This window comes from Paroedura picta, chromosome 15, assembly GCF_049243985.1.
Source record: "Paroedura picta isolate Pp20150507F chromosome 15, Ppicta_v3.0, whole genome shotgun sequence".
NCBI lineage: Eukaryota > Metazoa > Chordata > Lepidosauria > Squamata > Gekkonidae > Paroedura > Paroedura picta.
The window spans coordinates 15,879,172-15,892,598 of record NC_135383.1 but is presented as its reverse complement, the minus strand read 5'-3'; the positions used below and the strand labels follow the sequence as shown (position 1 = coordinate 15,892,598).

General features: G+C 54.0%; 1 protein-coding gene across 2 annotated transcripts in view; it reads left to right on the top strand.

The window, feature by feature from the left end:
* SLC43A2 (solute carrier family 43 member 2) overlaps window positions 1–13,427 on the top strand; it is a 37,151-nt gene that overhangs the window by 18,550 nt on the left and 5,174 nt on the right. For both annotated transcript variants that reach the window (XM_077312495.1, XM_077312496.1), the window contains 7 exons: window positions 909–1,001; window positions 3,267–3,400; window positions 3,769–3,971; window positions 4,966–5,112; window positions 7,119–7,257; window positions 9,601–9,733; window positions 10,736–10,809. In XM_077312495.1, coding sequence (XP_077168610.1) covers window positions 909–1,001; window positions 3,267–3,400; window positions 3,769–3,971; window positions 4,966–5,112; window positions 7,119–7,257; window positions 9,601–9,733; window positions 10,736–10,809 — 923 coding nt within the window. The remainder of the gene's footprint in view (window positions 1–908; window positions 1,002–3,266; window positions 3,401–3,768; window positions 3,972–4,965; window positions 5,113–7,118; window positions 7,258–9,600; window positions 9,734–10,735; window positions 10,810–13,427) is intronic.

The window sequence follows — 13,427 nt, the reverse complement described above, 5'->3', positions numbered from 1 at the left end:
GCTCTGGGTCGGGAAACACCTGGAGACTTTGCAGGTTGAGCAGGAGTTAGCGGGATTTGGAGCAGGGGGGGACCTCAGTGGAGTCTGATGCTATGGGCCCCCCCCTCCAAAGCAACTGATCTCTGTTGTCTGGAGATGAGCTATATTTTCAGGGGGTCCCCAGGTAGGGAGTGGCATCCCCACCCTTCCTCCTTATACCTACGAAAATTTTATTTTTATTGTTATGGTAAAGGTATCCCCTGTGGAAGCAAAGAGTCATGTCTGACCCTTGGGGTGACGCCCTCCAGCGTTTTCATGGCAGACCCAATACGGGGTGGTTTGCCAGTGCCTCCCCCAGTCATGACCGTTTACCCCCCAGCAAGCTGGGTACTCATTTCACCGACCTCGGAAGGATGGAAGGCTGAGTCAACCTTGAGCCAGCTGCTGGGATCGAACTCCCAGCCTCATGGTCAGAGCTTCAGACAGCATGTTGGCTGCCTTACCACCCTGCCCGACAAGAGGCTCATTTTTGTTATGGTAGGAAGGGAAAAGTGGTCAGAAGGAGACACATCCCGGCCTCCAGAAGCAGCAACCACTCTTGAAACTGTGAGGAAGAAGCTGGGGGTTTTGCACCCTGCTTTTTACTACCTGAAGGAGTCCCAAAGCGTCTTACGATCACCTTCCTCTCCGCGCAACGGACAGGCTGGGGAGCATGTGAGGCTGAGAGAGCTCTGAATGAATTGGGCCTGGACCAAGGTCACTCAGTCTGCTTGCAGGCTTGAATCGCAGCATGCTGGTGAACGGGGCATCCGAATCATCGCCCGCCTCCATGCGCTCGCCTCCCCCTTGCTCCCAAAGAAACAGGATCCTTTCCCCCTCCTGCAGCCCCTTCTAACCAGCCGCTCTCTCAATCCTTTGTTCCTCCTCAGCTGCCCAACATGTTTGGCGACCTTCGTTCCACCTTCATTGCTCTCATGATCGGCTCTTACGCTTCTTCGGCTGTCACTTTCCCCGGAATCAAGGTAGGTGGGAGGGTGCAGGTCGCTCTGTGCTGTGGGCGTGGCTTGGGAGAACAGGGACGGGGCCTTGGCAAAGATGGATGGTTTTCGGGAAGGAGGTCAGAGCAACCTTGCCGCTCACGGTTGCTAAAGAAGCCAAGGGGGGGGGTCATTGCAGGATAGATGGGATCGGAGGGGTGTCTAGTCAGTCTGGCTTTACCATGGTAATCAAAAGTGTCCTACAACTAGGGTTGCCAGCTCTGGGTGGAGAAAATCCTGGAGACTTTGGGGGCGGAGCCTGCAGAAGGTGGGGTTTGGGGAGGGACGGGGCTTCAGTGAAGTTTAATGCCATACAGCAGGGGTAGTCAAACTGCGGCCCTCCAGATGTCCAGGGACCGCAATTCCCAGAAGCCCCTGCCAGCGAATGCTGGCAGGGGCTTCTGGGAATTGTAGTCCATGGACATTTGGAGGGCCGCAGTTTGACTACCCCTGCCATACAGTCTACCTTCTAAGTGGGCATTTCCTCTAGGGCAGGGATAGTCAATCTGTGGTCTTCCAGATGTCCATGGACTACAATCCCCATGAGCCCCTGGACATCTGGAGGACCACAGGTTGACGACCCCTGCTCTAGGGGAACTGATCTCTGCTGCCTGAAGGTGTGCTTTCATTCCTGAGGGCTCACCTGGCGGCTGGCATCCCTACCTAAAACACCCTACAAATCAAGTCTCTCTTTGCTTAGGAGCAGGTGCTTAGCTTAGAAAACGAACGGTGGCCAGGGTTTGGTGCGCCCCCACCCCCCACCTTGGCCCTAGAAGCAAGTTCCTGTCTTAATGGCTCGACTGTGAGGACAAAGGCCATTAATGCCGGGTGGAAAGTTAGAATCCGCTCCCAGCTCGGAACACGCAGGCCTATTAAGCCGAGAAATTAGATGTAGCGACATACATTAAGAGCCCAAGATGACAATCAAGGAAAGAAAGAGCACCAGTTGGGTTCTGCTTGGCCTTAATGGGTAGGCAGCTGTTCATCAGTTCCAGGCTGTATCTTTTCCAGGCTATAACCTGAGTGGTCTACTGGGAAACCTTTTCATTTGAAGGAGGACAGCCAGCAACAGGCCCTGCCTTTCAGTGGTCCCGTCTGCTTTCTGAAAATCTTGGTTGGTGCCACGGGAAATACTGGCAAGTGCCCATGGGCACCGTGTTGGGGAACCATGCTGTAGCCCAGTGTCCAGGATGTAAAGCCTTCTCTCTCTCTCTCTCTCCGTTGACTGAGGGAGAGTGGGTTGCCTTCTGGGCCTGTGGCAAGGTCTCCTAGCCACCAAGTTGCAGCTTGAGCCGTTGGAGGAAATTCTGGCCAGGGAGGATGGTATGCCCACCTCTGCCACTGTGTTATCCCTGCTGTAAACAGAAATTACAGCTTATTGTACGGGACAGAAGGAGTGTGTGTGTGTGTTTATGCACCAACCGCTGATTCCTCCGCCCTGCCCTGGATCCTTCAGGGCCCTAAAAGAGTTACAAGGGAGAAGTTTGCTCACAGCACGCCTCTCTGACCCTTCCCTGATCAGTGCCAGGTTGAAAAGGATGATGCAAACCCCAGCGGCTCGACGTCAGCTAGAGCGGCCGTCCAAGAACAGGTGGAGGGGGCAGCCCTGCATGGTTTGTGTAAGAGTTGCCACACCCTGCTTGGGAAAGTAAGAGTCCTTGGAAGGGCCCCAAAGGAATGTATCTCGATTAGCATTCCTGTGCCAAGAGCAGCCTGCCAGATGTGCATGGGCACCCAGCACCTGGCATCTCCTCCATCCCTAGCATCCTGTGCATTTCTCTGGAGTACTCGTTTTAAAAGGGACAGTTGACAATTGTAGGAAAGAATTGCTTCTGGCAGATGCCGGGCAGGGAGCCAGTGTGGGGTAGTGGCGGAGCGTGTTAGGACTACTGGCTGGGAGACCCAGGTTCGAATCCCCGCTTGTGCCGGGGAAGCTCCTTGTCGAGCCAGTCACAAATCTCAGCCTAACCTACCTCGCAGGGTTGTTGTGAGGGTAAGATGGAGGAGAAGGGAATGTTGTCAACTGCTTTGAGTCTCCACTGGAGGCAGGATATAAATGGGTGATAGAAAAAAATAGGCAGAGCCTTTTTCTCTGGCTGGAAAATCTGATCTGGTTGCAGGCGAGCAGGCCCGAGACCTGTGCAGGAGAGAGCCCAAGAGGCATCTTTTGAATGGCACTTTTGAATGCCCTTTTCTGGGCACCCCTGGAGACCTGGCTGGTGATGGGCAGCCTCCCTTCTTGCCTTCCAGGTGATCTACGACTTTGGAGTCTCCTTCATCCTCATCCTGCTGGTCTGGGCCTGCTGTGCGGGGCTCGTCTTCTTCAACTGCTTCTTCAACTGGCCGCTGGAGCCTTTCCCAGGCCCAGAAGATATGGACTACACGTGAGTCGCCTGGGTATCTCGACTGGGACCCTCTCTGAGGGTGGCTGGCTCAGGGGAACCCGGGGGGAGCTCATCATGCACCTTGCATCCAAACGGAAGCATTGGAGGTACCAATTAGGTGCAATTCTCCTTGGCACGTCTTCTTCTGCACACGTCCTCCTGCTATGGAGACGATTGTCGGCCGCTTTGAGACTCCTTCTGGTAGTAAAAAGCAGGGTACAAAATACCCAGCTCTTCTGCTATGCTGCTTTCCACTGAGTTGCCGAAGCTGCCTTTCCCTCCGATGTGAAGCCAGAGGCAACCTGAACTGGGCTGCATGGACAGGCATTCACCCGCCTCTTGTCGCCCTCCTTGATCCCGCCACTCAGGGTGAAGATCAAGTTCAGCTGGCTGGGGTTTGACCACAAGATCACCGGGAAGCAGTTCTACAAGCAAGTGACGACCGTGGGCCGCCGGCTCAGCGTGGGGGGCTCGATGAAGAACCACAAAGAGATGGCGGCCCTGCAGGACGGCAACAAGCTCTGCCTCTCGACGGTGGACCTGGAAGTGAAGTGCCAGCCGGACATGGCAGGTGTGGCTCAGGGTGGGCTTGCCGGGAGTCACTGGGGGTTGGGAAATTCCTGGAGATTTGGGAAGAGGGGTGGGCTGGAACCTGGGGAGGGACTCCAGCAGGTTAAAATGCCGTAGAAACTGATTTCCAAAGCAGCCGTTTTCTGATCGTTGTTGCCTGGTGATCTAAAATTCCAGGGGGTGGTGTGTCTCCAGCTACCACCTGGAAGTTGCGAATTCTAGCTGCACCCCTTCTGCCACCTGCTGCTTCACTTGTGTGTGGGGATGAAGGAGGGAAGGGGAGGCCTTCATTGGCCAGCTAATGAGCATCTGGTTGGCCACTACAAGAGGTGACCAGAAAAGCTTGAGGGATCTGTGGGTCTTGGTTCTTCGTGGCATAGCTGGTCGGGAGAGGCAGGAAGGCCCAACTCAGGTATCCCATATGCTGTGTACTCAAGGGCTTGAGGTGAGCCAGGCTGGGCTCTGAGGAGAACATCAGCCCTGGATGAGGACTGCTGAAACCCTCCATGGGAAGCCCCAGTGATGCTCCATCTGCCCTATGTAGGGGTACCCCAGAGGATAATGCCAGTGCATTTGGCTACTAGCTGCCTCCCACAGCAGGGATCCCCAGCCTTTTTGTGGCTGCAGGCACCTTTGGAATTTTGAAAGGAGAGAGTGAGCAACAACCCCAAAATGGCTTCTGTGGGAGGCGGAGCCTCGCCCAAAATGGCTGCCTAGAAAGGAGGAGCCTCATGCCTTCTGAAAAGGAAATCTTGAAGGGGAGCTGGGACCTCGTCCTCACTGCAAAAAGCCCAGTTGCGTACCGGTCCTCCTCATCCTTTGCTAGAGGGAACTGTCATTTGAACACGGGAAGTCAAGAACAAACCCTGCCTCGCAGTGCCCCCGTCCACTTTTGAAAAGCTCGGTGGGCACCAAGGGCACCTGTTGGGGTCCCCCGTCCAAGAGAGATACTGACTGCTGCTCTTTCTCCCCCCACCTCCCCACTGCCCTGGCAGCCACCCCCTCTTTCATGCAGAGCGTCTTCAGCCCCATCCTGCTTCTCAGCCTGATCACCATGTGCATGACGCAGCTGCGGCTCATCTTCTACATGGGGGCCATGAACAACATCCTGCAGTTCATGGTGGATGGTGATTTGGTGACAGGTAGGCCCTGTGCGTTGGCTTCGGTGGCTGAGAACCGTGGGAAACCAAGAGAATAAGCTGTCCGGCCACAAAACGCCAGGCTGGAGGAATGGACGGTTTTGGCTGCCTCTTTGTGAGCCTACTGATGCTCTTCCCAAACTGGGCTAAACTTGGGCCTATTCTGCACGTATTAGTTAATGCACTTTCAATGCACTTTAGAAGTAGATTTTCCTGTTCCGCACAGGAAAATCCAGCTGCCAAAGCACACTGAAAGTGCATTATCCTATGTGTGCAGAATGGGCCCTGGATGATGTGCATTTAGCTTCTCCCCTCCTCCCCCCATCCCTGAGTGGGTTGCTATTTCTTCAGTATGATTTATTAGATCATTAAAAAGGGCTGTTTTAATTTGAGCGCTTCATCGGACAGTTGAGTAATTGGCTGTCTTGGGCACTCTGTCGGGGTGCGGGAAGCCGTACACCAAATGCGCTCCGGAGGGAAAGATTCAGTGCTTTGCGCCGTGCAGGTGACATTGACATTGGGCTACCTGTACGGGGGCCGTGAACAGCAAAACAAATGTCCCTCATGAGGACCATGCAAACACAGAGTTGATCGCTCCCCCCCCAGCACGGCTTCCGGGCTGGGTTAACACTAGTACGGTGATTTTGGAGCTGGGCTTAGCTCTCCTTGAGCTAAGCTTGCCTTGGGGGAACTAGTAGGATGCAAGGGGGGGTAGTGGCTGGCCCTCGAGCATCCCGGTTTCTGGAGGCGAAGCGGAGAAAGAGCAGGCCCCTCCGATGCCCGGTGGCGCTTTCTGCCGCTGTGACTCCCAGCCTGTATTTATAGCCGCTGGAAAGCTGCCAACCAGGAAAGGCAGAAACGATTACATGAGTCGGTTGTTTTGCAAAAGGCAACCGAGGCGAAACCCATTTGTCTCTTGCGTCGTCAGATCCAGTCTGGGCTTGTTAAATCTGGAATCTGTGTGGCAAATCAGGGAAGAGACAGTCATGAAAACAACAGGGAGGCGCTGGCGGAGGAGGAGGAGGGGGGGGCTGGGGGTGAGTCAGGCTCTGAGCTGCTTAGCCAGGGATTCCTTGAGCTAGGGAGCCAGGGGTTGTCAAACTGCGGCCCTCCTGATGTCCATGGACTACAATTTCCATGATTCCCAAATGCTGGCAGGGGCTCATGGGAATTGTAGTCCATGGACATCTGGAGGGCCGCCGTTTGACTACCCCTGAGCTAGTCTGACCGACTCGGAAGGCAAAGGAGAGAGAGAGAGGGTGGTCCCTCTGTCCTGCCTGGGCCCTCCCCTGCCCATCCCTTGCTCCCTTTGGATTTCTAGCACTCTCTGGGTGCTGCCAGCGTCCGATGTTTGCTTTCTTTGGGGTTCCCACCTGGGGTCCAAGCCACCCATGTATTTATTTAATTAATTCCATTGTGCCCTGCCTTTCTCCTTGAATGGTGACCCGGATCACTTTGCATCTCCTCCCTGTTGTCACAACAACCCTGCAAGGTAGGCCCGAGGATACATCCAGCAAGCTTCCGTGGCAGAGTGGGGATTTGAACTCGGCTCTCCCAAATATTACTCCCAACACTTTTACCCACTACGTCACACTGGCTCTGTATCCGGGTGTCAGGCCACCCTGGCCGGCACCTGCTCCTTTGCTTCTGCGACCCAAAACCTTCTGGTCACGCTGGGTCCTGAGAAGGTGGGCACTCTTTTTGGATCCGACGCCAGCTGAGAGCCAGGACAGGCAGGCTGAAAATCTGTCATCAGATTGCTTAAATGAAAAGTAATAAGATAGCAACTGTTGTTGATTGCTAATCCTTAATCCGTCATACCTCTTTCCCGCCCCCTCCAAAATCTGAATATTGGCTCTGTGTGTGATTTGCATTGGGGAAAAACAGGGTTTGTGACCTTGGACTGTATGCGCCACAAAGGTTGCTGTTCCCCAAGGAGAAGAGGGTCTCTTTGTGTTCTCCTGGGGGGTTGCGGTGGTGATGACGGTGACCTTGTTGCCCCCTTCCAGTCAATCTCTACACCTCCATCTTCGGGGTCCTGCAACTGCTTTGTCTGGTGACTGCTCCTGTGATAGGCTACATCATGGACTGGAAGCTGAAAGAGTGCACGGACGGCTCAGAAGAGGCAGAGGAAAAGGATGCTAGTCCGTACGTAGCTCACCTGGGCATGGCCTAATTGGGTTAAGTGTTTAAAAAAAGAAATGATTTGCCTTGGAAGCACAGAAGCTTTGCGCAGGGTCCCCAGTTCCCCCTGTATCCCGGTTAATGGGAAAGTGCCGTTTAAACAAATGGCAAAGGTGATCTGACTCCAGTGGGTGACGAGAGAAAGAAATTTTATTTAGAAAAAACAGAAGCACATATTTAACTTATTGTGAACAGGCCAACTTTGAAAAGATTAGCTTGCTATAGCCCAGATAAGAGAGAGAAGAAGAGGTCTTTGTAGGCGATAAAACAGAAGGCATGCAATGGCTAAAGAGCCCATGGACTACAATTACCATGAGCCCATGCTGCCAGCAAGGCAGGGACTCATGGTGATTGTAGTCCATGGACATCTGGAGAACCACAGTTTGGCCATTAAGGTGTAGCTGACTTAAGGCAACCACGTAGGGTTTCCAAGAGAAGAGACAACTTGAGGCAGGTAGATCTGCCTGCATCTGCCTAGCAACCCTGGGCTTCCTGAGTGGTCTCCCATCCAAGGGCTGACCAGGACTGACCCTGCTTAGCTTCCAAAGCTGATGAGTTCAGCCTCACCTAAGCCATCCAGGCCAAGGTGTCTAGCTAAAGCAGGGTTTCCTGAAACCCTGAGGTTTCTTGATGGTCCTGGAAGAGTGTCCAGAATGAGTGGGAATTAATTAATTTTTAATCTGTTTTTAAAATTTGTTAAACGTCTATCGTGATACGACCATATATGGTCATGTCAACCTCCCCCTCACCCTAATGGCCAACGGTGGGCCTGGAGGGGGCGGGAAGGGGCGGGGCCCAGGTGGGCATGTTCACAGCTCTGCTCCCCAATTGTATTCTGCACAATCACGCCACTTCTGGGGTTTCTCAAAGCCTGAACAATGTTTCAAGGGTTTCTCAAGGGTAAAAAGGTTGAGAAAGACTGAGATAGAGGAATCTGAAAGCAACCAGTAACCTCTTTCAGCTCTAGAATTGGAGGAACAGGAGGAAGAAGGTAGAGCTGTCCAGTAATCGGCTCCCTTTCCCCCCTACTTCCCCCGCATCACCCCAGAGCAGGAGCTGAGCCCTGCAGAAGAGACGGGCTTGCAGGGTAAAAGTCCCAAGAGCAGATTGTTGCAAGGTCTAGTCTAAGGAGCAGTGGGAGAAGGAGGCAGAATCAGGTCACTGTGTCAAGGTTTCCTGTGGTGTTATGGGCGTGCTCTTGCCCTGTTGACCTAGAAACAAGGAGAGCTTGTGGTTGGGGAGAGATTTCGTGTGGCTTCTGCGGCTGGGGCGAGATGATTCTGGGAATGACTTGCAGCCGGTTGTGATATCCTGAGCTGGGACAGCCAGCGTGGTGTGGTGGTTAAGAGCAGCAACCTCTAAATTGGAGGGGGTTGGTTTCCCCACTCCTTCTCCACATGCAGCCAGCTGGGTGACCTGGGGCCAGTCCTGGTTCTCTCAGAGCTCTCTCAGCCCCACCTGCCTCCCAGGGTGTCTGTTGTGGGGAGAGGAAGGGAAAGATGTTTGTAAGCTGCTTTGAAATTCCTTCTGGTAGTGATAAGTGGTGTACAAAAACCAGTTTTCTGAGCGCCAGCGTGGTGTAGTGGTTAAGAGGGGCAGCCTTTAATCTGGAGAACTGGGTTTGATTTCCCCCTCTTCTTCCATATGCAGCTGGCTGGGTGACCTTGGGCCAGTCACAGTTCTCTGAGAGCTCTCTCAGCTTCACCTGCTTCACGGGGTGTCAGTTGTGGGGAGAGGAAGGGAAGGTGACTGGAAGCTGCTTTAAGACTTCTGAAGATAGTAAAAAAAAAAAAAAAACAGCTCTTCTTCTGAGCATGAGGATCCTTGCAGGGTGATGATCCAGGGAGGGCTCATTTTGGCCTGCCTGACCCTTGAGCAATCACAGCCGTTCACTAGAGAAGAAGAAGAGTTCAGTTTTACACCCTGCTTTTCTCTACCAGAAGGAGGCTCAAAGCGGCTTGCAGTCACCTTCCCTTTCCTCTCCCCACAACAGACACCCTGTGAGGTGGGTGAGGCTGAGAGAGCCCTGATATCACTGCTTGGCCAGAACAGCTTTATCAGTGCTGTGGCGAGCCCAAGGTCACCCAGCTGGTTGCATGTGGGGGAACGGGGAATCAAACCCGGCTCCCCAGATTAGAGACCACGGCTCTTAACCATCACACCAAGCTGGCTGGCTGGGGGGTGCAGACAGGGGCCTAGGCTCAGGGGGGATCCTTCCTTTCTTGCAAGGTGGACTGCTGCATCCGGATGTGCTCTTCCAACTCCAAAAGGCCCATGTGGTGACCGCGGTCTTGCTTCTCCCTGCAGGGGTGAGAAGAAGAAGAAGCCTCGTGACCGGCAGATCCAGAAGGTGGTCAACGCCACAAGGGCCTTTGCGTTCACCAACGTGCTGCTGGTGGCATTTGGGATCACCTGCCTGATCCCCAACCTACCTTTACAAGTGAGTAGCACTGGGGGAGCAGCCGTGGGCCGAGGCGACACAGGTGAACGGCGTAAGCCAGAGCTGGATTTGAGAAGTGGGGGAGGCTGCAGCCAGGGGGACTTCCTGGACCCTGTTGTGGCAGAGTAGTGCTTGCCCCTTGCTCAGTGACTCCCTCCCTGGAAGAGCTAGTTCTCATGGCCTTACCGTTCAGCTGACAGCACACTGCTAGTTGACAGCTGGGTATGAAGCCCGCCCCACCCGCCTACCCGCCAGCCTTACGAGGGTGCTGTTTCACAAAGACAAGGCCTGTACTTCAGACCTGGCTTCTCCCAGGGCTCAGTGGCCTGTCCTCTGAGTTGCTCCCATCGCTGGGAGGAACCACCTGACAGCCAGTGCCGGGGGTGAACGGGGAGGTTGCCCGGGAGCATTGCCATCCTCCTTGCGCCTGAAGATCCCTCACTATTACTATTGACCTTCAGAGGACCCTTTGGAGGGTAAGACGGGTGGCCAGACTGTGGCTTTCCAGATGTCCATGGACTACAATTCCCATGAGCCCCTGGAGCTCATGGGAATTGTAGTTCACGGACACCTGGAGATCCACAGTCCGGCCACCCCTGCTTTATGGCATGATAACCTTCTGAGGTCCCTCCCTTCCCAAAACTCCACCCTTCTCAGGCTCCACCCCCAAAGTCTCTGGGTATTTCCCAATCCAGAGCTGGCAACCCTCTCCCTAGGGTCCCTGCCACTGCTGGGAGCTCCTGAGGTTCCCCTTTTCTAGCAAAGCTTGTTTCTTTTTCCTTCTCATGCTCTTGAGTTCAGTGAGCCTGTGGCCCTGGCCCTGGCCCTGGGAAGAGCCACTAGCCTGGCTGGTCTTGGGGGAAACGGGGAGGTTCCGGAACCATGCAACACTGCTTTGAACTCCTTGGAGGGCAGGGGGGGGGGGAGGCAGCAGCAAGGGGCCACCCGATTGGCTGGACGGATGGCACATGCCTGTCTCAACACCACCACCTTCTCTTCCAGATCCTGTCCTTCATCCTGCACACGATCGTCAGAGGATTCATCCACTCGGCTATGGGCGGCCTCTACGCAGCTGTGTAAGCCTTGTGGGGGCGCTGTGGGCTGCTCCCTGTTCCTGAGCATGGGGGTGGGTGGGTGGCTCAGCGCCAGCTGCACCCTGGCTCCCGGTTGGGGATGCAAATGTTTCCCCGATTCTGGGTCATGCTATTTGTCGTCTTCCCCCACCTGGAATGAAGCTCGGCCGTGGGGCTGCCTCGCTTTTCCCAGGCGTGGCTGGCGAGGAGGGCGGTTGACGTGACCCATGGGCTCGTATCTCCTTGGCATCTCCTCCGGCAGCAGCCGTTGCATCCTGCAGCCGAGCAAAACAATTTCCAAAGAACGGGCTCTGCCCTTGCTCTGAATGGGTCAGCAAGTCCTTTCTCCCTCTCTCCTCCCAGAGTCCTTTACGGCCGGGAGCATCGTTCCTGGCCCCACAACATCTTTTGGTGCCCTCGCCGGCCCGTTTTGCTCCCCCTCCCCGGAATGTCACGACATCTCTTCGACATTGCGTGTGCACAAGAAAGAGAGAAAGGCCGATTGGCATGCGCTCGTGAAGTAGCGGCACCTCTGCCCTGTTGTGGCACGCCGGGCGGGAGCCGTGCTTCTCCTCTCCCTGCAAGAGCGCCTATCAATCGGATCAATGGAGGCTTTGATCCGGATCCAGCGTTTGTTTGTCAGAGTCCAATTAATCATTGCACAACGGCCAGGGAACAAACCCACTCTGAGCTGGTTTCCCAGGCGGTTGTTTTCCGTTGCCAATCTCTTAGCATTCAGCACTTTGCAATCAATGACGTGCGCGGGTGAACATGTTTGTCCTTTGGGAGCGAAGCTCTCCTTTGGCTGGGGCTTTCTTCGCGAAGCATGCTTCAGGAGGCAGCCCCAGGCATTGGGAGGATGCCGCTCCTACCGCCTTGCGCTGAAATCAGTGCGCATCAAGGGAGAAGTGGGCACAAGTGCACAGCCCCACCTCCACGCACCGATGCTGGCTCTGTTCTGTCCATGTGACTGGGAATTCTGCATTTTCAAACATTCCAGAGCATGTTTGTGGGCAGAAGAAGAAGAGTTGGTTCTTATATGCCGCTTTTCTCTACCCGAAGGAGGCTCAAAGCGGCTTACAGTCGCCTTCCCTTTCCTCTCCCCACAACAGACACCCTCTGGGGTGGCAAGCCACTGATGGGGTGTAGGTCCGGGATGGGGACAGAACAGACATACCTGTCTGCCCCCCTCCATCTTCCTTGATCTCACTGTTTAGAATTGCAGCCCCGCTCTGATCCAAAGCCCCAACTGATAGGTAACTAAATCCTGGCTTCCTCTGCACGGATATTTCGCTCTACTTCGGCTTCTTCGCAGTGGCGGTGTTTTCCGAAGCGTTCACACGACATTCGTACAGCCTCTGAGTTTCCCTCTGTTGTGCAGTGATCTCTTTCAGATGTGGTTTGGTGTTCTCTTTTGGGAAAGATCACAATCTTTGGGTGATGTTTGGATAAGCAGGTCCCACCCAAGGCAGTGCTCTTCTCTTTGCGTCATCCCTTCGTCATCCCTGGTGTCCACTATCCCTGCCCACGCCGGAGGGGCTGTTTTTGAGCACAAGATTATTATGACACTCTACCTGTTTTGATACTGTGTAATTATAGTGTGTTGCCAAAGCCTATTGATTGCCAGCTTTTTAAATATCTCTCTATCATCTATCTTCTACTGTCTTCTGTCTTCTACTATCTTCTATGTTCTATCTATCATCCGTGACCCTTTTCTTGCAAAGTTAAAAGGGGAAATGTACTTCTTCCTTGTGACTGGAACAAAACGGGCTGGAAAATGGTTTGAGAAACTAGTAGATCATGGCAACACATCTTTATAATGTTACAGTGATCTAGCAATTTTTTTAAAAAGCCCTCTATTTTGTGTATGTAGGGGTGGAGTGATGGAACAGTGCTTACGGGGAGGGGGGGCCTGTTCCAAGGAAAGTCTGGCAAAAACTGCTTTATGAGTGCTTCATCACTGCAATGAATGCCTCTTTATTCACCGTAGCAATGACAGTCCGGAGGAATTCCAGAGAATTGTCTTTGTGCAGAAGCAGGCCAGGAGAGGGGTGTAAACAAGCCAGCCCTGGGCCTTCGCTGGTGACACCCCTGTCCGTTTCTTTGTCTGCCTTGTTGTTTTACCTCAAGGGTTACAATGGGGAGGCTTGGAATGTTTTGCGTGGGACTCCTCCCTCCTGTTTTGACAATTCCGTCAGGCTTGGATGTTGCTGTCCAGCATTGCCAAGTGTGAGATGTGAACATCCCTGTAGAAAGGGGTCATGTCTTTAGAATCACACACACACACACAGTTCTCCAGTCAGGGCCTGTGTCAGAATTAGGGATGGGCGGATCGCTTTGGAGAAGCCGAAAAGTACCTGAATCAGTGCTGATCCGGGCACTTTTAAGACCCATCCGAGCGGAACCTCCTTGCAATTTAAACGGGCCGAATCGACGGAGGCCGAATCGTGATTCGCTCAGTTTAAATGCCTCCTCCCTCTGCTTTCTCAGGCAGCGCCTGAGAAGGGGGTGGTGGTATTGAAGAGCCTGCCAAACAGCTGATCATGACAGCTGTGCCAAGCCCTTTAATTGACTCCCCAGGCCTCGCAGGCAAAGTTGCCGTTCGGACCGAATCTGCAACA